Source organism: Manis javanica, chromosome 10, assembly GCF_040802235.1.
Source record: "Manis javanica isolate MJ-LG chromosome 10, MJ_LKY, whole genome shotgun sequence".
Lineage (NCBI taxonomy): Eukaryota > Metazoa > Chordata > Mammalia > Pholidota > Manidae > Manis > Manis javanica.
In genome coordinates this window covers 44,399,706-44,422,944 of record NC_133165.1, presented here as the reverse complement: position 1 = coordinate 44,422,944, position 23,239 = coordinate 44,399,706, and the positions used below count along the sequence as shown (strand labels likewise).

Genomic DNA, 23,239 nt, shown 5'->3' with positions numbered 1-23,239 from the left:
CTCTCAGGATCTCTGAGGGAAGGTCTCCGAACTTGGAGTCTGACTGATCTTTAGAACATCACTCCTGCCCCTAACGCACGAATTCTGTCTGGAGCAAGTCTCTCAGGAATGGCCTGAGTGGGAGAGGGGTTCCGTCTAGTACTCAGGATGTAACCTTGGGGAAGTGTCCGCTTGGGGCCTCAGTCTGTGTCTACAGAGTATCACTGGTCAGAGTATCCTGGGCTTGGTCTGGGAAAGTCACTTCTCTGACTTTGGCTCTGGCATTCAGCGGCTCCCTGCAGCTGAGGCCAAGGCTAGGGTGTGGCCGCTTACACTGGCAGGCAGGGGGGATTGGTGACTGGGCCTGGAGGGCCGGCCTCCCTCACAGCCCCCACTCCAGGTTCGAGTTCTCTAGTTCATTGCCGTCCCCCTCCCCCAGCCCCATTCCAGCGGGTCCTAGCTTCCTTACATGGTCATGACCGGGCCTCCAGCTCCCGGACGTCCCCCACCCTCGCACCCCCCGCCCCAACCGGACACGGCCCCCGCCCTGCTCGCCCCGCGCGGTCAGCCTGCGCCCCGCCATGGAGGACCTGGGTGAGTTGGGCCCGTATCCCTGTCTCCAGCCCCTCACTGCCGCCTGGACACGCTTCCCCATCCTGGAGCCCCTTGCACCCCTGCATCTCAGCCTCCCTCCTGTCTTCTCGCTTCTGGTCTCTGCCAGCGCGCGCCTTCTTTCCGACTCCACGTCCCCCTTCCTGCCTCTCCCTTCTGCCATTCCCGTGTCGGCCGCTCCCTCCCTTCTTCCTTCCCTCGGCTCCGACAGCACTGGCTGCGGACTGAAGGGCAGGGAGGTGCACAGCACTCCTAACGGCACCTGGGCCCCGGGGCTCTGGGAAGAGAAGGGTTAAAGGAGCCTTGCGTTCGGGAGCTGGAGGAGTAGGGAAGGGAGACTATGCCATCAAATTCTGGAGAAGAAAACGGGCCTGTCCCAGGGATTGGGGGAAAAAAGTGTTAAGGCTCCAAGACATGGTAGGGATCAGGTTTTTGAGGGTAGAAAAAGAGTAACAGAGGAGTGCCAAAATGCCAGGGGGAGGTTGAGGGTTCCACTGTGATGCTCAGACATGATGAGTAAAGGGACAGGAACCTCTAGGTACTGGAAGGGAGAGGAGGGTTCAAAGGATTTAGATCTGGGGATGGGAGTGGGGGTACCTTGGGGCAGGAGGGAGGGAGGACTTGGGCATCTTTCCTCCCTGTCTGTTGAAATTGGGGTTTGAAGGCTGTGTCCTCCATGCAAGAGAAGGGGTTCCAGCAACCTGCAGTAGGGGGTACTCCTCAGTAGGGGTATCAGGACCTGGTACTGTGGAGAATAAATCAATCAGAAAGCAGGTCCAAGAAGACTCGCCAAATAAGAGCATAGGGTGGGAGGACCCAATGGGGCCTGGAAGTGGACCAGTCCTGTTTAGGTTAGGGGCAGGAATTAGTGGGTTTGGCGGAAAGAGCATCCAATCAGAAAGATGGGTGCCAGACATACAACAAATTAAGCAATTTGGGGTGAAGCCAAATTTGGCTCCAGTAAAGAGCTAACTTCTATCAGGGAGGATGCAGAGAATAAAAGAATCAGGTGGCCAGTTTCATGCGTGACTCCCAGGATGAGCCATTTGGGTTGTTCTGGTCATAAACATTCCTTGCTGCCCTTCCACTTCTTTCCCTTGTTCTGGCTTTGTGTTTTGTTCTGATTCTTGACTGCTGCTCTTAACATTGGCTTCTTTTCTCAACTACTGCCCAGTTGGAACCCTTATCCTCTGAACTCTTAAGACCCTGTCTTTGTCCTAATCTTGACCTCTTAACCTCTTACCCAATGGCTTCTCTCTATAGATGCCCTGCTATCTGACTTGGAGACCACCACCTCACACATGCCAAGGTCAGGGGCCCCAAAAGAGAGATCCCCAGAGCCCCTCACATCTCCCCTGCCCTATGGCCACCAGCCACAGGTGAGATCAGATTGGGGACTGGTGCAACCATTGGGGCCAGGCTTGGTTAGGGCTAGGGGAATCTGGGCCTGAATGGGGCAAACTACAGGCTTATCATCCCACACATGTGTCCTTCTCTCTATAGATGGGGTCTGGGGAATCTTCAGAATCCTCTGGAGAAAAAGACCATCTGTACAGGTGAGGGGCCTGGGAACTAGGGGATGGGGAAGTGAACTGAATTTGGGTGAGGAGGTTTGGATTCCCCAGTGCTGAACCCTGGCTCCCACTCTGTTTCCCAGCACGGTATGTAAGCCCCGGTCCCCGAAGTCTGCAACCCCTGTGGCCCCTCCATTCTCCTCTTCCAGTGGTGTCCTGGGCACAGGGCTCTGTGAGCTAGACCGGTTGCTTCAGGAACTTAATGCTACTCAGTTCAACATCACAGGTACCAGGGCCATTGAGACAGGCCTTGACAGATTTGGGACAGGACAGGGCAGGGTAGAGTCTAAGGGGTATAGACTTCCCAGAGTAGCAGCTAAAGGGACATAATTCTTAACTGGGAGGATGGGTAGAACATGGCTCCATGTCCAGTGCCCTTCTTTCCTCTGCAGATGAAATAATGTCTCAGTTCCCATCTAGCAAGGAGACTGCAGAAGAGCAGAAGGAGGACCAATCTGAGGACAAGAAAAGGCCCAGCCTGTGAGTTTGACATAGTTGGAACAACTGGGATAGAGGTGATGGGTCCTGGGTGTCTTAGTTACTGGAGGGAGCATTACTTTGGGGAGTTCTGAGACATGAGTTGTGTTCTTCACAGCCCTCCCAGCCCATCCCCTACTCTCCCAAAGCCTTCAGCCACCTCGGCCACCCTAGAGCTGGATAGACTGATGGCATCACTCTCTGACTTCCGCGTCCAGAACCATGTGAGTCAAGCAAGGGATAGGCCTGTGTATTTCTGGCTCCCTAACCCATTTCAGACCCTTCTACATCTACTACACTGCTGACTCAGTTCTCATGCCCTCCCTACTGCAGCTTCCAGCCTCTGGGCCAACCCAGCCACCAGCCCCAAGCTCCGTGACTGAGGGCTCCCTTTCCCCACCAGGGCTGACTAGCAAAGGCAGCCTAGACACCATGCTGGGGCTGCTGCAGTCTGACCTCAGCCGCCGTGGCGTTCCCACCCAGGCCAAGGGCCTCTGTGGCTCCTGCAATAAACCCATTGCTGGGCAAGTAAGTGGAACCCTGAGAGTAGAGAGGTAGAGACCCACAGACCCATCTTTATTGAGAGCCAGACTTTGTGCTGTTCCCATTTAGTAAATCAATCTAGGAAGCGTGTATTACTGTTATTCATATTTGATGGATGAGAAAACTGAAGCTCCGAGTCACACCGCAAGTAAGTTGCAGGGTAAGCATTCCAACCCAGTTACCATTTATTGCGGTCCTATTATGTGCAGGCACTGTGCCAGCAACTTTACAAACCCTCGCCTCACTTGATTTTTTATAAAAGCCTCGTTGGCTCCACCCACCATCTCTTAGGCACCTACAAAGGCTGTTTGTCCTCTACCGGAGTCTGATCGGGGAGCTCTGGTTCTGGGCCTAATGACTGAGCAGATATTACTGACAACAACTGTGGCCAGTGGTTGACCTATTTCCTCCTGCTAGATAAAGTGCCTGCTGACATTGCAGAATTAGCAATCTCAGCAAAGCAGGCATGACTTGTGTGGGTCTTAGGCACTTTCACCTTAGTGGGTCCCTTCCCCCATTAAAACATTAAAAGGTGTGTTTTATGACTGTTATTGGTATAAAGATAGATACATTAATATTATATACCATTTTCTTCTAGCTCACTTTTTTCTTCTGATTTAAAAAGAAATTACAGTTTTTTTGCAGGCTCCCCAGAATATTGTGGGCCCTAGGCACTATGCTGGGAGATGTAGGTTGAATCTCCATCACTTACAGACTGACTTGAATATTAGATTCTTCATTCTGATTTCTCAGAGATAAGACTTGGGTGGTGGGTGGAAGAAATGGGTGGAGAGAGTCAAAGGTAAAAAGAAAAAAAGTAAAAAGAAAAATTACATGAAATGGACCACGTAAACCTTAGCTCACTGGGCACATGGCAGCCCTGCAGTCACTCTGACGTGGGCTCTATCCCCTCAACTCACAGGTGGTGACGGCTCTGGGTCGCGCTTGGCACCCTGAGCACTTCGTTTGTGGTGGCTGTACCACTGCCCTGGGAGGCAGCAGTTTCTTCGAGAAGGATGGGGCCCCTTTCTGTCCCGAGTGCTACTTTGAGCGCTTCTCCCCACGATGTGGCCTCTGCAATCAACCCATCCGACACGTGAGCCTCACCTGTTTCACCCAGGCGCCTGTGGGTTGGGGATGGGTCCCTCTCCGCGCACTTCCAGTCTCCCCACCCCTACCCTAGCCCTGCCCCTTTGGACTCAGTCTCTCTCTTTGACTCTCAAGCTCCTTGTTAGGTCTCCAGCGCTTCAAACTCATGTAACTTCAACCCATTCACCTAGGTTCAGGTTGGGAGAAGAGGGTAAGAAGGAATGGAGGGCTAAGTGCAACCTTTCATTCCCTGCAGAAGATGGTTACTGCCTTGGGCACCCACTGGCACCCGGAACATTTCTGCTGCGTCAGTTGCGGGGAGCCCATTGGAGATGAGGGTGAGAGAGCTTGGCTCCTTTCTCTTGACTGCTCAACATTACGCCCAGTTCTCTACCATCTCCAAAGTCCTCAGGCCATGAATTTTCTCCTGCTCTTTTCTCACCTGTGGGTTCCCATCCGATCCCCTCCGGCTCTGCCCCGACCTCAGACCCCGTCCCTCTGACCGCCCCTCTTCTGGCCCCCAGTCTTCGATCTTGTAGGTCCCCATTGCGGATCCGCACCCTTATCTTTCCGCCCACTGGGTTCCGCCCCTAGGTTTCCACGAGCGCGAGGGCCGCCCCTACTGCCGCCGGGACTTCTTGCAGCTGTTCGCCCCACGCTGCAAGGGCTGCCAAGGCCCCATTCTGGATAACTACATCTCAGCGTTGAGCGCGCTCTGGCACCCAGACTGCTTCGTCTGCAGGGTGCGCTGTTGTTGGGGCGGGGCCTGGGGAATGGATGAGCCAACGCCGGGCGGGACCAGGAGCTTGGGGCCGAGTGATTGTCAAGGGAAGGGAGCTCTCAGAGGCGGGGCTTCCGGTCTGGGGAGTGGCTTGGGGGGTCACAGCGGATTATTCAGTTCACAGACCCAGTTGTCTCTTTGGGGTGTGGTGGCTAATTTATCTTTCCGTGGCCGCCCTTCCCTAGGAATGCTTCGCTCCCTTCTCAGGAGGCAGCTTTTTTGAGCACGACGGCCGCCCGCTGTGCGAGAACCATTTCCATGCAAGGCGCGGTTCGCTGTGCGCCACGTGTGGCCTCCCGGTGACCGGCCGTTGTGTGTCAGCCCTGGGCCGCCGCTTCCACCCGGACCACTTCACCTGCACTTTCTGCCTGCGCCCTCTCACCAAGGGCTCCTTCCAGGAGCGTGCTGGCAAGCCCTACTGCCAGCCCTGCTTCTTCAAGCTCTTCGGCTGATGGCCTGCCTGGCCAGTCCAGGGAGACTACATCCCCAAGACCTCGCCCTTCCCGAAGAGACCTTGCTCACCCAAGGCCTTGCTCCTAGCACTTGGGACTCTCCCTAGTCCCTCCCAGTGAGACCCCACCCACTGGAGAGACCCGCCCTTAAGGTACTGTACTATAAGTTCTTCGCTGTCAAGTTCAGAAAAGTCCCGGCCAATTTCAAGGCCACGTGCCACAGAGTGGGTTATGCACTGACGAACAATCCCGCGTGAGCTCTCCACTTAATTCCCACCCTTTATGGAGCCCACTGACTGACAAGGGCCCTTGTAAATCAGACTAATCAGAGGCCGGGCCAGGACATCTCTGCTCCCTGCTCCTTCACTGTTTTGTGCACTTTTTTTTTAACCTATATAAACACAAGTTCCGCCTCACACTGGTACTGTGTCTCAGCCCAGGAAAGCCTTGCGTCATCATGTCCTGCCCCTTGTGCTTTTGGCCGGAGCAGAACCTGCAGCCTCAGCCCTTGCAGGCTGTCCTCCTGTCAGAGGAACCTGAGACTGGAAAGGGTGGTGACTTGCATAGGATTGTACAGATAGTGGCAACCAGGATAGGAGCCCAAACTGGGCCCCATAGAACCTTCCTGCCCCTGTATCCTTGAAACAAGCACTTAATCTATTTGCTCCCCACCATTCACTCCCACCCAAGGCCACCTTGCTGATTTCCAGATTTTTTTCCACCTCCTTAAAGACCCTCAGGGACAGAGCTTCTTCCAGAAGTGCCAATTTATGCCCACCCTTTGGATCTGGGCACTAAGGCACAGCTTTCCTCCTACCTAGTATTGGACTCCTAACATCTCCCCTTGGCAGAGGATGACACTTGGGGTGGTGAGGTCAATGACTGAGGGAAGCACTGTGGGCTGTAAAGCCAGAAGGCGGTTTCTAACTCAGACTGGGTGCCAAGGAAGTCCTGGAGGAGGTGACGCTAGACCCCAGCAATGCAGGGTGCCGCCAGAGGTTTAGGTGTGCAGAAGTTCAGGCTCCATCTGAATCCTCAATCCCCAGGGCCCTTTCTGAGCCCCAGAACCTGCACCTTGGACCCTGCAGTTCCCTAGGGAGAGTCTTGGCTTCTCATATAGTCCAGACTATAGGAGCATTTGAGGCTGGAAATGATGGATTCTTAGAACCCATTCCAGCCTGAGGAGGAGCTAGCAGCCAAGGAGAGAGCATGTATGGGCAAGAGACAAAGGTGAGTTGATCTCTGCCCTTGCCTCTGGCAGACCCTTGACCCTTTCCTCTCTGAGGCACCTCTCCCTGGGTCTTGCCAAGTCTCCTACTCTTCTCTGTCCACTTACTCTCTCTCTCTCTGGGGATTGGTGTTTATCCCCTGACTTGTAACAAACTCCCAGTCTTGAGGATGTCCAAATTGGCTATTTCTAGTCTCTGTTCATTCACCAAGTGATTGTTGAGCATACACTGTGCTGGGGAGACCACAGGGAACCAGGCTGATATGCTCCTTGCCCTAATAGCGCTGGTCTAGTAGGGGAGACAGATGACAAGTAGTGTGATGAAGTAATGGGGACTTCCATGACAGTCTGGGTAAAGTCGGCTCTTCCCCCTTGTTCCTGCCCACAGCACTTACCTACTAGTCCTTCATAGCACTTGCCACTGCTGCAAATAGGTGTTCTATTTGTTGCTCATTTATATCTTTCTGAAATTGGAGTGCAAGCTCTCGAGAGCCTGTTTGTCAGATGACATGTCTGTTTGCTCACCACTGTCTCTCTAGTGTCTAGAATGGTGTATGCCACATGGTAGGTGCTCAGTAAATGTTTGTTTATGAAGGAAGCAATGAGGAAAAAAGGAAAGGAGGGAATGTGAGATGGAAAATAAAATAGAGAAGTATGTTGGAGAAGGTGGGAAAGGGATTCCTCTAAATAATAGTCAGAGAAGGCCTGTATGTGTATGTAAGGTCTAAGTTGAGACTTTGAAGGTTGAGTAAGAACCATCCAGGCAAAGAACCTGAGGAGAGCATTCCAGACAGAGGAAACTGCAAGTGCAAAGGCCAGGTAGGAAAGAGATTGGCATATTGGGAGAAAGGAAAGAAGGCCAGCATGGCTATATTAGAGTCGGCAAGGGAAAGAGTAGTAGATGAGGTAAAAGAGGAAACAGGTGCTACATCAAGAAGGGCCTTGTGACCCCAATGCGTCCTCTGATAGTTGCCCCTGGATTTCTCTCAGGCACTTCAAATTCATCAGTCCCTGAAGCAGACACTGAGTACCCCTGCCTGTACCAACTTGGTCCACCTGGAAAATCATACATAGACAGTTTCCAGACACCCAGTCTCCCTAGCTGCTCTCTGAGATTCTATCTGTGGGTGCTCTCTGGAGGAAGGAGTGTGCTCCTGAACCTGGCAGGCCTGTAGTGGGTGACAGATATTCTGTAACCTTCAACAATTAGAGACAGGAACTGGTGAATAAATACCCCTGCTTCCTGGTCAATTTTGAGGTATATCCACCACAGTGTCTTAGAGGGTCTCCATTGGGGTTGTTCACAGTGGTAACCTTTCAACTGGCACACTCTTTAGTGGTCTTTCTCCTTCCTTTGTCTCACTTCCCCACTCCTTCAAGTCCTTCTGAGGTTATCTCCCCAATAACAGCTTCCTCTATCCTGACTGCCACTATCCGTGCACCCAATTCTCATCTGAGGGTATGTTTTTGAAGGGACCACAACACTAAGGCATTCCTTAAACATAACTCATCATATTCCCCAAATATTATTCTCTATGTCCCATCTCAGTCATGAACCCAGTTGCCATAATCAGATATCCTAGTCTGGTCAGTTCTTCTAGAAAGGCAGAGGTATTTACCAACCCCACCTCACTGTGCCCCTTCTTGTATGCAGCCCCTGTCCTGAGAAGTGGGCTCCAGGGATGAATCAGGTCATTTCCTGCTCTTGGGGAGTCTCTAATCTGTTGCGGAGACAGACCTGGACCCAGACAAAAACCACACAACCTCAAACCTGTATCAGAAAAGTCAGAGAAGTGCTTCCTGAAGAGATGACATGGGCTGGGGACTGAAGGCTGAGTGGGGTTGGCCATTTAGGAGACCCTCTCTGTCTGCCTCTCTTTCTCTCAAGGCAGAAGGCACAATTTATACAAAAGTTTCAGGGTATAAAAACACATGGACTGGGCAGGGAAAGGGAGTGGGAAGTAAATGTGATTTCATTGTAGGTTTGGCACTGAGGAGCAAGGGGCAAGGTGGGCAAGAGCCGAAGGCTTTGAACATCAGGCTGAGGAGCTTCTACCTCCTCCCAAATATAGGGAGCAGTGGGGAGTTTCTGAGCAGGGGAGTGACACTGTCAGGTTTGGATATGAAAACAATCCCTCTGGATTACTCAGAACCAGTGGGCAGGCTCAGCAAGTCTCCCTAGGTCAAGACTAAAGGGTAGGCATTGTAGGCATTTTTAGGGGATGAAAGAAGTGATTTTGAGCCTAGGAGATGGGGGAAGGGATGGAAGCTATGGCCCAGGAAGGAGTACTCCTGAACTTGAAAGGGTCCAGCTCCCCAGAACCAGCCTTCGGCCTTGATGTGACCTGATTCAGCTAAACAAAGCCGGGGAGGGGGAACAAGTCCTGGGGGACTTGTCGGCTCACTGCCTCTGAGGTAACCATTAATCCTTCCCCTGGGGGAATCCAGTGGCTCATTCCTTGAGGGGCAGATCCTGGGCAGAATGGAGGAACACACAGAGCCAGGCTTGGTACCAGGGCTGGGGGACCAGAGGGTCCTAATCGACAACCCTGCTGACATTCTGGTTATTGCTGCTTATTTCCTGCTGGTCATTGGTGTCGGCTTGTGGGTGAGAAGTTGGGGTCAGGGGAGGTGCTGCTGGGAGCCAGGCTTCTGGGGCCTTCAGGAAAATGTCTCCAGGAGACTTCATGTGCAGAAGGAGCAGGATGCCTGGATATTTGATAGAAACTTGGGGCTGGGGACAATAATGTCCCTTGGTAGCTTCAGGGTGGCCCAGCCAACACTCATTCCTTGTCCTCCCATCTTTGGATTGGGCTAGTTGAGGGGGTCAGTTGATTTTCATCAGGGACAGCCTTCTAAATGAGGCCTCTGTTCTTCTGTCTACATAATGGCTGACCCATAACTAAAGCTCCCAGGAGAAATATCCAGGCACCCAGAGAGGCCCAGTCCCTGATCTTGTATCCAGTTACCTAAGCCTAAATGTGGCTAGAGGTTGGGGGATGGGGTGTGAACCATTGGGGAGCTGAATGCTGGTTAATCTTCAGCCTGAAACAAGCCTGAGGAATTTGTTGAGGAGGCTAATGAAGTCCAAAGACATGCCCTGAACCCAGGTCTCCCCCAATTCCTGCCCTCCAGTCCATGTGCAAAACCAACAGAGGCACCGTTGGCGGCTATTTCCTGGCAGGACGAAACATGGTGTGGTGGCCGGTAAGAGAGGCTGGGCTGTGGAGTGGGAGGAGGCCTAAGGAAGCAGCCTGGCTCACTCTCACCTCTGGCCACCCAGGTTGGAGCCTCTCTCTTTGCCAGCAACATCGGCAGTGGCCACTTTGTGGGTCTGGCAGGGACTGGTGCTGCAAGCGGCTTGGCTGTGGCTGGATTTGAGTGGAATGTGAGGTCCTCTTTTTGCCAATAACCTCTGTCCACAGTGGGAACTTGGGTGGTCATACTTGGGGAGGCTCCAGGTGGATGTGTGTGTGTGTGTGTGAAACTGGAGGTGAGAATTCCCAATTATGTGTGTGGGGTGTGGTTGGGCTTCAAGTGAGGGTCGCACATCCAGATGGAAGGCAAGGGGATGTAGGAGGTGACCACTTTTAGGGCAGGGGTGGTTCCTGCTCCCAACATGTGGTTTGAGCCTGGACCAGTCATTACCCTCTGTGGCCTTGATTTATTCTTCTCTGAAGTGGGGTGAACAGCCTCAGAGATAGGTGCTTGTTCTGATGCTCTCTGAAGCTGTGTCCTGTGAGAATCTCTGGACCAAATTAAAAGTTTTGCAGAAGTGGGAAGAAGACAAAGCTCTGGGACTGAGGCTCACCTCTGAGGGTTGGGGAGATAAGGGCTTTGAGCTCAGGGCTTCCTGAAGGAGCAGGCCTCTGAGCTGAGCCTTGAGGGACAGTTTTGGGTGGGTGGAGAGGAGAGGAGAGGGGAGGCAGCCCTTCCTGGCAGAGGCTGGAGTCAGGCTGAGGGGGTCTTTGCTTGAATTCATGGGATGGTAGGGAGGATGGGGAGTGGGACCATCTTGGGACGGACTGGTCCATGGATCATGGCCAGGGAGAGAAAGGAGGGTGCTAGTTAAGGGCCCAGGAAGGTGTCAAGACCTTGTCCCTTGATGTCTAGGGCCCAGGACATCATCTGAAGTTTTGTCCTGTAGGCCCCAGGCATGACCTTCCCTCGGAGTAGTGCGTGCATGAAGAGAAGATCTCAGACCCTTCAGAGATCTCATACAGGGAGTTACTCAGCTGTCAACCCTGTGCCCTCAGGCGCTGTTCGTGGTTCTGCTACTGGGCTGGCTCTTCGCACCAGTGTACCTGACCGCGGGAGTAATTACGATGCCACAGTACCTGCGCAAGCGCTTCGGCGGCCATCGTATCCGCCTCTACCTGTCTGTGCTCTCGCTTTTTCTGTACATCTTCACCAAGATTTCGGTGCGCGGTCATAGTGGGCGGGGCAGGACTCTGGAAGGGTGGGACCATCTGTGGAGGTCTCTAGAAGGTCCTGGAAGGGGGCTCTAAAAATCATGATGGAAGCAGGGTCTGAAAGGAATAGGTTTCTGGGGCCACGGCCACACTGGGTGGGACCTGGGAAGGCTAAAATGAGAACTTTTGAGGCATGGCCACATAGTCTGGGGCAAGAGGTGGACCTAGTTCCTGACCTGCTCACTTGCTTCTTCCCCCAAGGTGGACATGTTCTCCGGCGCGGTATTCATTCAACAGGCTCTGGGCTGGAACATCTATGCCTCTGTCATTGCACTCTTGGGCATCACCATGATCTACACTGTGACAGGTGGTTATGGCAGGGGCTTAGGGAAGGACCCTGGGCTTGGGAGTTGTGTTAGGGGCATCACTCAGCCACACGCTGCTCACCAAGCCCTGCCTTCTGATGCCCAAGTGTATGAACCCAGAGAATGGGCCATCTTGTCGAAATCTGTCCTCCTGAAGGGGGCACCTTTTTCAAATTGGCACAAAGACATCGTGTGTACTAGGGGCAGCCTGTCTGGGTTGGCCCCACTGACCCAGACTTGTTGCAGGAGGGCTGGCAGCACTGATGTACACGGATACTGTGCAGACCTTCGTCATTCTCGGGGGGGCCTTCATCCTCATGGGTTACGGTATGGGGCTTAACCAGTCGGGGAGGAGCTCTGAGGTTGTGAGTCACAAAGCTCTCAACCTGGGAGCAGGGACATCGCACATGTCCAGCATGGGTGTCCTAGGGTGAGCCTGGGGTCCCCTGACGGCCTTACCCTCACAGCCTTCCACGAGGTGGGCGGGTATTCAGGGCTTTTCGACAAATACTTGAGGGCAATGACGTCACTGACCGTGTCGGAGGATCCAGCTGTGGGCAACATCTCCAGCTCCTGCTACCGACCCCGACCCGACTCCTACCACTTGCTCCGGGACCCCGTGACGGGGGACCTGCCGTGGCCCGCGTTGCTCCTGGGGCTTACCATCGTCTCCAGCTGGTACTGGTGCAGCGACCAGGTGTGGGTCAGGGCTTTGGTGGGGAGCTAGAAACACGACTGCTGAGCCTGAACCTATCGGGCTCCTCGGTGGAAGGCTTGGTCTAGGGGTTGGAACCCGGCCAGGGTGGATGGAACTCACCCAGATGGAGTGGGATCCAAAGAGGCCAGGTCTGCACGTGGAGCTGAATTGCCCTCATTGCTGAGCCAGAGGTGGGCCTGAATTAGAGCGGCGAGTTGAGGCAAGGCCTGAGGGAGCGGGGTATCCGGAACTGGATGCAGGTAGTTGAAAGCCCCTGCTCACAGGTCATTGTGCAGCGCTGCTTGGCCGGGAAGAACCTGACTCACATCAAGGCAGGCTGCATCCTGTGTGGCTACTTGAAGCTGATGCCCATGTTCCTCATGGTCATGCCGGGCATGATCAGCCGTATTCTCTACCCTGGTAACTGCAACACCCTCCAGATCAGAATTCCTGCACCCCATCCATCCCGTTTCTTGTGCCAGGATGCTGGTGTGTGTCTCCCATTTCTGTTACAGTCGTAGAATTTGGGAATCTAGTTACCCAATCCACCCCACGAGTGGTCCCACTGTCCTTCACTAGGATACCCACCCCCACTCCAGGGATATAAGTTCCCAGACCAGATTCCGGTCCTAGCCCTCATGCCCTTTTTCCCTCAGATGAGGTGGCTTGCGTGGTGCCTGAGGTGTGTAGGCGCATTTGTGGAACTGAGGTGGGCTGCTCCAACATTGCCTACCCGAGGCTCGTGGTGAAGCTCATGCCCAGTGGTGAGGGCGGACACCTGAGTTGCCTCCTGCCCACAGGCGCAGGCATACTGGGGAGGATGCTGCGGGGAGGAGTCAGCCCCTTATCGAGCTCGCACCTTCCAGGACACCCTTAAGTCCTGGGGCTCATGGCTCCCATCGGTCCATAGGTCTGCGTGGACTTATGCTGGCAGTTATGCTGGCTGCGCTCATGTCCTCACTGGCCTCAATCTTTAACAGCAGCAGCACCCTTTTCACCATGGACATCTACACGCGCCTGCGTCCCCATGCGGGCAACCGTGAGCTGCTACTAGTAGGACGGTGCGGCCTGGGTTTCCTCCATCTCTTGCCCTCTGAATCAGCCCAGGGTGGGGGCAGGGAACACTCACATGGTTAGGGTGGACAGAGTCCTGGGTAAAATCTCATCTTCCCACCTCAGGGTCTGGGTGGTGTTCATTGTGGCTGTGTCGGTGGCCTGGCTACCTGTGGTACAAGCAGCGCAGGGCGGGCAGCTCTTTGATTATATCCAGGCAGTCTCCAGCTACCTGGCGCCACCTGTGTCCGCTGTCTTTGTGCTGGCACTTTTCGTGCCCCGCATCAATGAAAAGGTAAGCATGTGTGTATGTCATGAGCTTGGGGCAGAACTTGGCCATCCTGAAGCAGCTGACACTCTTTCCCCTGACAGGGCGCCTTTTGGGGACTGATTGGGGGTCTGCTGATGGGTCTAGCACGCCTAATTCCCGAGTTCTCCTTCGGCTCGGGTAACTGTGTGCGACCCTCAGTGTGCCCCGCACTCCTCTGCCGTGTGCACTACCTCTACTTTGCCATCATGCTCTTCATCTGCTCTGGCCTCCTCACCCTTGTAGTCTCACTGTGCACAGCACCCATCCCACACAAACATGTAAGTGCCAGCCTCCGGAGGGACACCAAACATGCACCAGGTGGACCAGTGCAGCCCTGTACTCTGACAGCCAGTCCACTTCCAGGAACCTCAGTTGGGGGGACCCAAATTTCTATCCTGAAGGCTGGGATGAAGGCTCAGAGTCCAGTTTGAAGTTGTATTGGCAAAACAAGCAGTTCTATTTAAATGACATTTATTTGAATGGTTTAGGGGGAGGCGCCTTGAAGACACCCCCCAAAATCCTCAGCATGGCCTTTAAGGCTCAAAACACAGGATCTGATTGGTGACTCAGATGGACAGAGCGCAATCTTGAAAGCCCATAAAAGGGTTCAGTCTTGTGCTGCTGCAGGGCAAGGGCAAGTGTCCCAGGGTATGGCTGATTGGGGAACAGGACAAAGGAGCTGGGCCTGGAAGGATTTTACAGGTAGAGAAGAGGGGAAAGGCAGTAGGAAGAAACTGAGCAAATACCCTCAGGAAGGAACACTGTGCTAACAGAACTGTAAGACTAAAGTACTACAATATTGAGTATAGAGAGGGGACTGGGGGCAATGAAGCAGGGGGTGAGCCGGGCCAAGAACTTTAACCACCCTGCCAAAAAGCTTGGGTTTAGTCTCAGGGCAAAGGGCTGTTATGGTCAGGTTTGAGTGAGCCTGGGCCAGATCTACAGGTTGGACAGCGAGCTTGGGGAATGCCAGTATGGACAAGAGACCTCAGGATCTGGGGTGGGGGAACTGTGCTCCCACCTGGTCCTTGCTTCTGCCCTTCCCCAGCTCCACCGCCTGGTTTTCAGTCTCCGGCACAGCAAGGAGAAGAGGGAGGACCTGGATGCTGATGAGCTGGAAGGCCTAACCTCATGTGTTGTTCAGAATGGGTGCCCTGAGCATGCAGTGAGCATGGAGGGTAAGGCATTGCCTCAGGAGGTGGGGCTGGGGATCTGGGGCAGCCAAGTTCTCTCAAACTAACCACAGGACCTCAATTGTTTCTAGAGCCCCAGTCCCCAGCACCAGGCCTATTCCACCAGTGCCTGCTCTGGTTCTGTGGAATAAGTAGGGGTGAGGCAGGCGGCCACCAACTGCCTACACAGGAGGAGGTGGCTGCAGTAGCCAGGCGACTGGAGGACATCAGTGAGGACCCAAGCTGGGCCCGTGTTGTCAACCTCAATGCATTGCTCATGATGGCTGTGGCCATGTTCCTCTGGGGCTTTTATGCCTGAGGCCAAGTATGCTGGACCCCATGAGCCACAGCCAGGGCAGGGCTCAGCTTCACAATGAATGGTGGTGGGGAGCCTGTAGTAGTGAGAAGGGAATGGGGCAGGAGGGGAGGGGGAAGCCTTGGTTCCCTTCTTTTTATCTTGTCTCCGCCTGGGGCCCAGTCTATCTTGATTGGCAGTCATGAGGCCTTGGCCAACCACTACGGAAGTTTCCTTAAGCAAAAATAAAGCAAGTTCCCGTGTCCTGCTGTGGCCAAAGTGTCCTTGCTCCAGGCCCTGTCCTGGGACCTGGGCTTCCATGTGAGCTGTTTATAAGACCTTCTTTGCTGGAGACAGGAGCCATGTGGCCCTCCACTCATCCACCTCTAGCTGGTACTTCTTCGTCTTCCAGCCTGCATCCTGCAGTCCTGGGGAGAAGTCATGGGGGTGCTGCTGAGACTGATGGGAAGCAGACTCTGGGCTGACCCTGGGAGAGGGGCAAGGAGCAGCACAGGCTGGGCGCATGCTTTGGGCACTACTCAGGCTCCTCTGCATCTGCTGGGTATCTCTGGCATAAAGAGGCTAAAACCTCATCTGGGTGCAGCAAGAGTTCACTGAGTTAGCACATGGAGAAGGGCTGGAATGGAGTAGGTGCCAAATGAAAGATCATTGTAATCTGTAAGCTTCTCCTGCCCTCGTTTCTTCAATGCCAACTGGGATTACACAGACTGTCAACACTGACACAGCCTCAGGGACCATCCTGACTTCCCCATCCTGCAGAGAGGGAAGTTGAGGCCCAGACTTAAGGTCACAGAAAGAAACCAGATCTGGGGATGGGTGTAGCAGCATCTGGGGGGAAGGCCTCAGAAGCCAACGAGCCATGGTGCTGAAGGATGTTACCTTTCAGGAACTTTGGGAACAGCTTGTCCAACACTTGGTGTATCTCCCTGACAATGACCCAGCTCTCTTTCTCAGGACCTGTAGAGGGGTGCAGAACCAGAGCTCTTGGGTCCCCAAGTCAAACAGAGTCCTTCTCTCCATCCCCTTTTGAATCATCAGCAGTCTAGATTGTGAGGTGCTTACCTGCCTGTGCTCGGGTCCTCAATTCCTCCAGCTCGGCTGGGAGGGGCTCATTTTCCTGCAAGGCTCCAAGCACCAGCCCATGCGTGGCAGCCCTTAGGATGGTCTCAGGGCCTGCCATCTGGCTCAGAACGACCTGCACCTGGTCTGGAGAGACCCAGGGACAGACCGGTAGCAGGGAAGGGCCACTTCCCCAAACACCTTCAACCCTAAAATCCTGCTTCATCCTCGTCTGCCCAGAGGCCCTGGCCTGGCAATGGAAGGCCATCTCTCACCCTTTCCTTTCCAACTTTACCTCCTATTGCTCCCCAATGCTCTGGACAAACAGAAATGCTCAATTTCCAAGCACAACTACATAGCAGTTCACTGAGGTGGGCTTATTTCACGTGTTTTTAATGGCTAGTGAGAATAAGCACCTTTTAACACATGACTAGCAGACCAGTAAACTCTAGTACTTGTTTCCTCAAGAAGTGACCCAGGATGGGAGAGAAAAGTGGCTCTCCAGGGATAAGCAGAAGTCATAATCTTATTTGAGTAAGTGTATTGCAATGTACGAAGTGCTTTTACATAATCGCCTTGTTTGATCCTCTAAAAACATTTTAGGTAATAAGGCAGGTATTAGATCCATTTCACAGAGAAGTAAAGTGAATTTCATTGGGGCACACAGCTGTAATTTGAATATACCTAGAGCTCCCTCTAGGACATAAGGCAGCCTCCAAAGTGTCCAGGGACTGGGGCCTTGGAGCTGGAGGAATGAGACGCTGACCCCAGGAGGGTGAGTCTAAGGCAGGGGGACTGCAGCACACTTACTTTGTGACTGGTCCCAGCGAAGGAGGTAGGGTTCCTGGTGCCCCTCTACCAGCTGTTGCAGCTCAAAGACACTGATGGGGAGAAGACAGTGCAGTGGAGGAGAAAGCAAAGGCAGGAGGAACCATCCAGCTAGCTGAACAGATACCTTTTAATCCTAACTGTCCATACTTCATCTTTAATTCACTTCTCATCTATCCCTCAGCCATTGCCCAGGCATCCTAATCCACCCCTTCTTCCTTCCTGCATCCATTAACTATAACCCTGACATCTACTCTTACTACTCCCTGCTGCTCTTCAGCACCCATGCTGACCCCTAAGTCTGTTCAGTGGAAATAAAGAACCAAGAAGAGAGAGGTGGGGCCTGCTCAGGGGAGGCCATTGTGTAATCAGAGCAAGAAGCATGTGTGAGGAGCAGGCAGAAGTGTCAGGTGGGAGACCCTAAGCTACTCACCTGGTGGTCAAGTGGTGTAGGGGGACCCCCAGGGATAAAGACAGAGACGGCCACAAACCTGTGAGAAACTGGAGTCAGGATGCCCAGTAGGGAAGAGATTGGGAGACACAGGATTTAAGACCAAGGGGTTGGGTCACCTGTCCACAGTGGCTCCATCTGATTGGCTGAGGTAGGACTAAGAATCTCTCCCCTCTGAAGGAAGTGCTTCAGGACCAGCCACAGTCGGTGTTCGTTCAAGGTCTCTATCACAAGGGCTCGGACTGCCCGATAGTTGGCATAGATATGGAGGGAAGTGAGGAGGAAGAAACAACCGAGGCTAAAGCTGGGGTGAGAGTGAGGTAGTCAATGTGGGCAGAAGCCTGGCTGGGCACCTCCTTCCCACCTTTGATCCTGGCTTACCTAGGGCAACTGGACACCAGGGGAAGCATCAAGAGGCTAGCCAAGAGCCCTACCAGGTTTACTAGTGTCTCCTGGAAAATGGTAGAGGGGTTGGGAGTTAGAGGGCTCCCCTCCAGCACTGAATATCCTTCATTGCTGTTCACCACATTCGTCCCCACCCCAGAATCTGCTAGGGCTTCCTATAGTGATGAGAGTTCCTAATAGATTTTTAACGATTTTGGTGAGTGAGCTGTCAGTTAAGATACTAGCTGCTTCTCTGCCCAAGTAGACACAATGCTCTTGGAACATGTCTTCTTTGTTATACAAGTTGCCCGAGTAGCCCTACACTCAGGCAAGTACATGCAGGGTGTAGGTGTACTGAGTGGGGAAGTACTTCTATTTGGTGGTTTAAAAAGGTGGATTCCCTTACTCCTACCCCCAAGCAAAAACTGGCAGACATATTTGCAAAGGGTTCAAGGAATTCAAGGAACCAATCAGGAAGAAAGGCACAAGATCTAAACCTCTTCCCTTGACAATTGATATTATTAGAATCCTCTCATGGCCCAAAATGGCCTGACTGAGCTCACTTTAAGGGAAAAGTCCCCAGGCTGCCTGCGCCAACTCATCATGAAAGAAGAGGAGTCGGGATGGTGTCCCTGACTACTGGGTTCCCTGGGAGAGCTGGCATAGGTGGATCCCAAGACTGAAGAGCTCTTCCTACCCAGCCATCCTGGCAAGGGGATGGGCCATGGAAAATAAAGGTGGTGGGTGTGACAGATATTGGCGACTAGAAGTCTTGGGAGCTCAGGAGTAGAGGGACCTCCTCTCCCCGAGACAGGATGGTCGATGCTAGCAGCACAGCAGAAAGCAAGAGGCCTGCTGTGGGACTATGCATGTACCCTGTGCTGCCCAGAATGCTTCACTGCCTCTGGGAACTGAGGAAGCCTTGTGGCCTTGGAAAATACAGCTTTGGGGTCATGGGGGGCACTGGGGGTTGGAAAGAGAACAGGCATGAAGCTTTACCATGAAGCTGGGAGACCCTAAAGAGCAGGGCCTGGGTTGTACTTATTCTTCCTTTCCTAACAACCAATAAAGAGAAAATGGGGAAGAACTAGTCCAACAATTTCCTGAGAGAAGGGACGTGCCTCAGGATACCCAGGTGGACTGAACCCCTCTAAGCCTTACTCCCTTATCTGTTGCCTAAGTCAGCACAGGCAGCACCAACATTTCCTCCTGCATGCCTCCCACTTCTACCCCCAGGAGCACTCAGGTGCTTCTCTCCGTACTCCCAAACTGGGCCCAGCCTGCTCCACCCCCAGTCCCTCTAATTCTGGCTGCTCACCTGGCTGCTATCTTTGGCTGACACGTCAGCCATGTTGTTTCTTCGGGCCTGGTGCATGGTCAGTGCAGCCCGAGTGGCTCCACCAGCCACGCTCACAATGCACTGGGTAGAGAAATGGAAGAGGGAAGGTCAAAGTGGCTCGATGCTATGGCAATACAGGTGCTTCTGTGGCTGAGCCAAGTAAACGGCTCAACCAGCTTGAGAAAATCAGGCCTCAGGTGACAACAGCTAACTGAATGCTGTCCTTGGTATCTTATTTTCAACTTGCATGTCCACTAGGCCCACCTCCCCTGTCCTGTACCAAGAGAAAACTAAAGTTCTGCCTGCCACACCACGCTGTGGACCAGGCCTTAGAAAATTCAATTTCCTTCCCCAAGGTGGAGGCCCAAAGACCATTCTTAGTCTAGAACCTCTCTAGCTTCCAACTTCTGCTTTGGCTGCATCCTCACCCTTGTTGAACTCCAGGCCTAGTCTGGTGTCCAAATGTATGCCTATATTCTGCCTGCTTATAACTAACTCCACTCTCTTCCTGACCCAGTTAAGGCCTATCCAGGTCTTCTAGGCCAAACCAAAACCACACTAGTGGCACTGACCTCCCAGGACACCTGCATCTCTCCTTCTTGCAGCCCCCTATACTTCTCATCTGGACCCTCTTACAGCCCCTACACTTCTCATCTGAAATATCTATAGCTATAATTCTTAAAGCATTTATTTAATTATGTGTGGCTTTTTTTCAAAGATGGGAGAGCTCATATTCGTGCCAAACATGCAACAGGCATTCAATAAATACTTAATGGAAAGAATGAAAGGTAGCTTGGAGCAGGTTCCAAATGCTGACTTTAGATCACCCCTTCTATCTCTCAGCTCAGAGCTAGTTTACTCACCAGTCCTGTGGCTTCAGACACTGCATAGACTGACTATTAAGCACTAGAGGCTGTCTGGCTAGAGGAAGATAAAAAAAAATATGGTCCAAGTAGAAACATCTGAATTTTTTTACTCTTCTAGAGGTGCCTTGAATACAGGACCCAGGACCTCACCTATGAGCCCCAACTGAAGCTACACCCAGCACCAAAAAGGTAGATATCTCGGGTAGAGTGCCCCAGAAGTGGCTACCTTGGCCAGGTTGCTGGTGCATATGGTCATGGTGAAACACACTGGGTATATGGGAGCCATAATCTCAAGGAACATGGCTACATCATTGAGGATGTCAGCAAAAAGCCTGGGGAAAAGAATCAGAGGTTCCAAGTCAGAGTTAAGAGACCTTCATAATAGAAGATGCTCCTCCCCTGTTCCAGCTCTCCTTACCTCCACTGCTTGGCATTACAGTCCAGTTTGCTCCTGTTGGGGAGGAGAGGTTGGATTGTAATTTGGATTAAGGAGAAAACACATCCTGTGGGCAATGCAGGCCATCCTTTAGGCTGAGGTAGGGTCCAAAAGGCTCAGCAAAACTCACACCCCAGCCAGACATCTGTCCCAACACCCTGTCACTGCTGCCTGAAATGCCACCATTAGCTGTGAGTACCTTCGGTGGTCACTCAGTGTTTCCTCCTTACTAACGAATGATCCACCAAAGAAAAAATTTTCTTTTGGGTGCTCCCTGCCCTCCAGCTCTCCTTTAGGAAAGGTTATCCTGGGTTCCTCTACCATCTCCCCTCCCCTTCCTCCTGCTTTATCCAGGGTATCCAGCAAGGCGTCACATACTTTGGACTGGTAAATACTACATTTAGTGTAACCCCTGCATGTTACAGATAACCAGCCCTAAAAGGGAATGTGACTTCAATCACATGGAAAGTGGGGGAAAAAGGCCAGAAGAACCAGGCTCTGACATCCAGGCCTAGGAAATTTCTATTCTGTAAGAAGATGGCTGCCTCTTTTGCTAGGCAGAGTGACTTCTGGCCCATGCACAAACACCTGGGGATCACTTCTCCAACAGTCCAATGTCAGGAGATGTTGCAGCCCCAGCCCAGCTCAGAATTTGCAGAAAACCCTTAATCTAAAGTCTCCTGGAGGTAAAGGGGGCATTCCTACGTGGGATATGGGACACACATGGGCAGCTCCTGAGGGTATATTTGGCAAAGGCAGGACTAGAACATATGGGCCTGGTCTAGGGCTCTGCCTAGTAAAGCAGCCTGATACTGTAGAAAGAGTACAGGCTTTAGGTTCAAATCCCATCTCACTAGTTAGAAGCTGTGTGACTAATTTCCCTCTTTTAAGTCTGCTTCATACCTGTAAAATGTTCACATTCAATCCTACTCTACAAGTTCTTCTAAGGATTAGAGATGATATACAGACAGCTTGTGAGGCACAAAGCTGTTAACAGCAGTGAGTGTTTACTGAACACTTATTATGTACCACACAACATGCTAAGCACTTTGCATAAACTCTTTCACTGAACCTCACAACCCAAATAATAGCAGATACTAAATCACGCCTGAGGTCCTAATCACTCAATACTGACTTGAGGAGGAAGTAGGCAGCATGAGATCCTTACTGTCTTCTAGATAAATGGTAATGCTGATTCCACGTGGGACAGACACCTGAGGGCCCAAGCCCACTCCTCACATCAGGTCAACAAAACCCAACCTAGTGTCTAAGCCACCCAAGTAGCCTCTGGAATAAGCCATTCCTTTTGACTTAGGCACTGTCTTGTTCATGCTTCTCTTTCAACAAGAAAACAGAGGTCACTTGGAGCTTGTGGCTGTTTTCCCATGATGGGCAGCAGAGCAGCAAATCAGTGCTTTTGAAGGCAAATCAGATCATGGCAACAGCTCTGTGGCTTCACTCCTAGGAGACCCTGGGCAAGCCGCCTGGACTGGGTAATCACTAAAGACTCCTTAGCCCTGATGACGTTAAATGCTAAATTTCCCGTCTGCAGACTGGTAGGAAGGGGAGCTAAAATACAGCCAGGTCTGAGACAGACTTGATCCCTGTCTGGAGAGGGTGGCCAAGTCTAATGACCAAGAAGACAAACTCACCCCTTCCACCAAGCGAAGATGATGCGGCCCAACATGCCAGTTGAATCTGAGGAGAGAGGCACTGGTGAGAACAAGGAAGAGCCTAGGGGTAAATGGAAGGGGGCTTTAGATCTGGGCTCTAGATGATTTAGGGGCTCTGAACAATATGCATGGGGAATAGAGTGAGGTTGCAAAGCTGGTGCACGGGATGAGGGTATTCCAGTGATGGGCAACTAATTAATTACTGCATAATGCCAATAAAAATCTTTAAAATTTACTGACTTGAATTCTGCATTTTTTAAAAAAAGGGTACAAGGTACTGTTCTTGGCACTAGGGAAACTTGGGTCCCGGACCTAATCAGGCACGAGTCCACACACACATCACAGACCAGAGATAGAGACCAGGACACTGGGAGAAGGAGAAAGGAAGTGCTGGGCTTCCAAGTCACAAGAAAATGATGGGGCCAGAGGGATGGCAGCGTTAAGTGAGGCTTCAGGGCTCAGCTCACCTTTCACCAACCAGGTGGCCGTGGCAGCTGAAACAGAGGCTTTTGCGTCCCCCACCCCTATACCCACCAAGACTGCGTGGGTGGCAAGGGAGCCGGAAAGGCTGGAAGCAAAGGCCTGGAAAAGAAAATAAGTGGAGTGAGGAGTAGGTGCAGGAGCACGGAGGTTTAAGCTCTATAGTCGGCTCTCCTAGGTGTGTCACTTGGTATGTATCATAACTCCGCTCCTAGACCTCCGTTTCCAGTCTGTAAAGTGGGGAGAGGTGGCCCACATTGTCTCCCTTATCATCGGTTATATGCCGCCCCCTCCCCAAGCCAGCCGGGCTGACCTGCACAGAATCCCACAGCTGGTAGGGCAGATAGTCTGTGCTGACGCTATCGGGGTAACCCTGCGGCAGGAACACAGCCAGGAGACCAGATAGAAGTGGTGAGGCGGCCTCGGGAGCGGTTCCCTCAACCCCATCTTGTTTTTCGGGTTTCACTGTGAAGGCCCCGGAGAGCCCCCACTTGCACCACCCCCAGGCCTCCCACTGCAGGCTCCCGTCGGCGGCGGCGTGGCAGCTCCGGGCCGCCCCGGAGCCGAACTGCTCAGAGCACAACGGTTCCTCAACACTTGTGAGTTCAGCCATGCCAGATCTCTTCCGTCTCTTCCGACGAGAAAAACGGCCCGACTACGTTT

General features: G+C 52.7%; 3 protein-coding genes across 14 annotated transcripts; 2 read left to right on the top strand and 1 right to left on the bottom strand.

The window, feature by feature from the left end:
• Positions 1 to 455: 455 nt before the first annotated feature.
• Positions 456 to 5,925, top strand: TGFB1I1 (transforming growth factor beta 1 induced transcript 1). 5 transcript variants are annotated; one of them, XM_017648702.3, is made up of 11 exons: positions 456 to 573; positions 1,855 to 1,970; positions 2,095 to 2,147; positions 2,249 to 2,391; positions 2,558 to 2,645; positions 2,761 to 2,866; positions 2,976 to 3,170; positions 4,108 to 4,281; positions 4,531 to 4,612; positions 4,869 to 5,017; positions 5,241 to 5,925. In XM_017648702.3, the coding sequence occupies exons 1-11, from the start codon at positions 561 to 563 to the stop codon at positions 5,505 to 5,507; spliced, it is 1,386 nt and encodes a 461-aa protein (XP_017504191.1). In that variant the 5' UTR covers positions 456 to 560; the 3' UTR covers positions 5,508 to 5,925. The 5 variants fall into 5 exon arrangements, with proteins under 5 accessions (XP_017504191.1, XP_073071363.1, XP_036860302.1 ...); XM_073215262.1 differs by lacking the exon at positions 2,249 to 2,391; XM_037004407.2 differs by lacking the exon at positions 2,976 to 3,170.
• Positions 5,926 to 9,185: 3,260 nt separating this feature from the next.
• SLC5A2 (solute carrier family 5 member 2) lies at positions 9,186 to 15,063 on the top strand. 7 transcript variants are annotated; one of them, XM_073215257.1, is made up of 14 exons: positions 9,187 to 9,343; positions 9,871 to 9,942; positions 10,019 to 10,123; positions 10,992 to 11,156; positions 11,409 to 11,514; positions 11,759 to 11,839; positions 12,064 to 12,209; positions 12,494 to 12,629; positions 12,866 to 12,973; positions 13,120 to 13,270; positions 13,389 to 13,557; positions 13,635 to 13,850; positions 14,621 to 14,750; positions 14,837 to 15,063. In XM_073215257.1, the coding sequence occupies exons 1-14, from the start codon at positions 9,218 to 9,220 to the stop codon at positions 15,061 to 15,063; spliced, it is 1,938 nt and encodes a 645-aa protein (XP_073071358.1). In that variant the 5' UTR covers positions 9,187 to 9,217. The 7 variants fall into 7 exon arrangements, with proteins under 7 accessions (XP_073071361.1, XP_073071359.1, XP_073071357.1 ...); XM_017648698.3 differs by having other exon boundaries at positions 11,980 to 12,209; XM_073215260.1 differs by lacking the exon at positions 13,635 to 13,850 and having other exon boundaries at positions 9,186 to 9,343; positions 11,980 to 12,209.
• Positions 14,027 to 23,189, bottom strand: RUSF1 (RUS family member 1). Of its 2 annotated transcripts, none has more exons than XM_017648699.3 (13): positions 22,890 to 23,189; positions 22,564 to 22,678; positions 22,076 to 22,121; positions 20,406 to 20,438; positions 20,214 to 20,319; positions 19,101 to 19,202; positions 17,780 to 17,850; positions 17,518 to 17,702; positions 17,381 to 17,438; positions 16,930 to 17,000; positions 16,123 to 16,266; positions 15,940 to 16,017; positions 14,027 to 15,467 (listed from the first exon to the last, which is right to left on the bottom strand). In XM_017648699.3, the coding sequence occupies exons 1-13, from the start codon at positions 23,187 to 23,189 to the stop codon at positions 15,370 to 15,372; spliced, it is 1,407 nt and encodes a 468-aa protein (XP_017504188.1). In that variant the 3' UTR covers positions 14,027 to 15,369. The 2 variants fall into 2 exon arrangements, with proteins under 2 accessions (XP_017504188.1, XP_017504189.1); XM_017648700.3 differs by having other exon boundaries at positions 17,518 to 17,696.
• Positions 23,190 to 23,239: the final 50 nt, after the last annotated feature.

What these genes read in the sequence shown, in the direction of transcription:
- TGFB1I1 (XM_017648702.3), top strand. An exon ending in GAAAAAGACCATCTGTACAG is followed by an intron (nt 2,148 to 2,248) that starts GTGAGGGGCCTG and finishes TCTGTTTCCCAG; the next exon opens with CACGGTATGTAAGCCCCGGT. An exon ending in GCAATCAACCCATCCGACAC is followed by an intron (nt 4,282 to 4,530) that starts GTGAGCCTCACC and finishes CATTCCCTGCAG; the next exon opens with AAGATGGTTACTGCCTTGGG.
- SLC5A2 (XM_017648698.3), top strand. Translation starts at nt 9,218, where the DNA reads ATGGAGGAACACACAGAGCCAGGCTTGGTACCAGGGCTGGGGGACCAG. An exon ending in GAAACATGGTGTGGTGGCCG is followed by an intron (nt 9,943 to 10,018) that starts GTAAGAGAGGCT and finishes CTGGCCACCCAG; the next exon opens with GTTGGAGCCTCTCTCTTTGC. An exon ending in GGTACTGGTGCAGCGACCAG is followed by an intron (nt 12,210 to 12,493) that starts GTGTGGGTCAGG and finishes CCCTGCTCACAG; the next exon opens with GTCATTGTGCAGCGCTGCTT.
- RUSF1 (XM_017648699.3), bottom strand. Translation starts at nt 23,189, where the DNA reads ATGGCTGAACTCACAAGTGTTGAGGAACCGTTGTGCTCTGAGCAGTTC. An exon ending in CAGCCAAAGATAGCAGCCAG is followed by an intron (nt 17,851 to 19,100) that starts GTGAGCAGCCAG and finishes ACCATTTTCCAG; the next exon opens with GAGACACTAGTAAACCTGGT. An exon ending in CTACACCACTTGACCACCAG is followed by an intron (nt 17,001 to 17,380) that starts GTGAGTAGCTTA and finishes TCTCCCCATCAG; the next exon opens with TGTCTTTGAGCTGCAACAGC.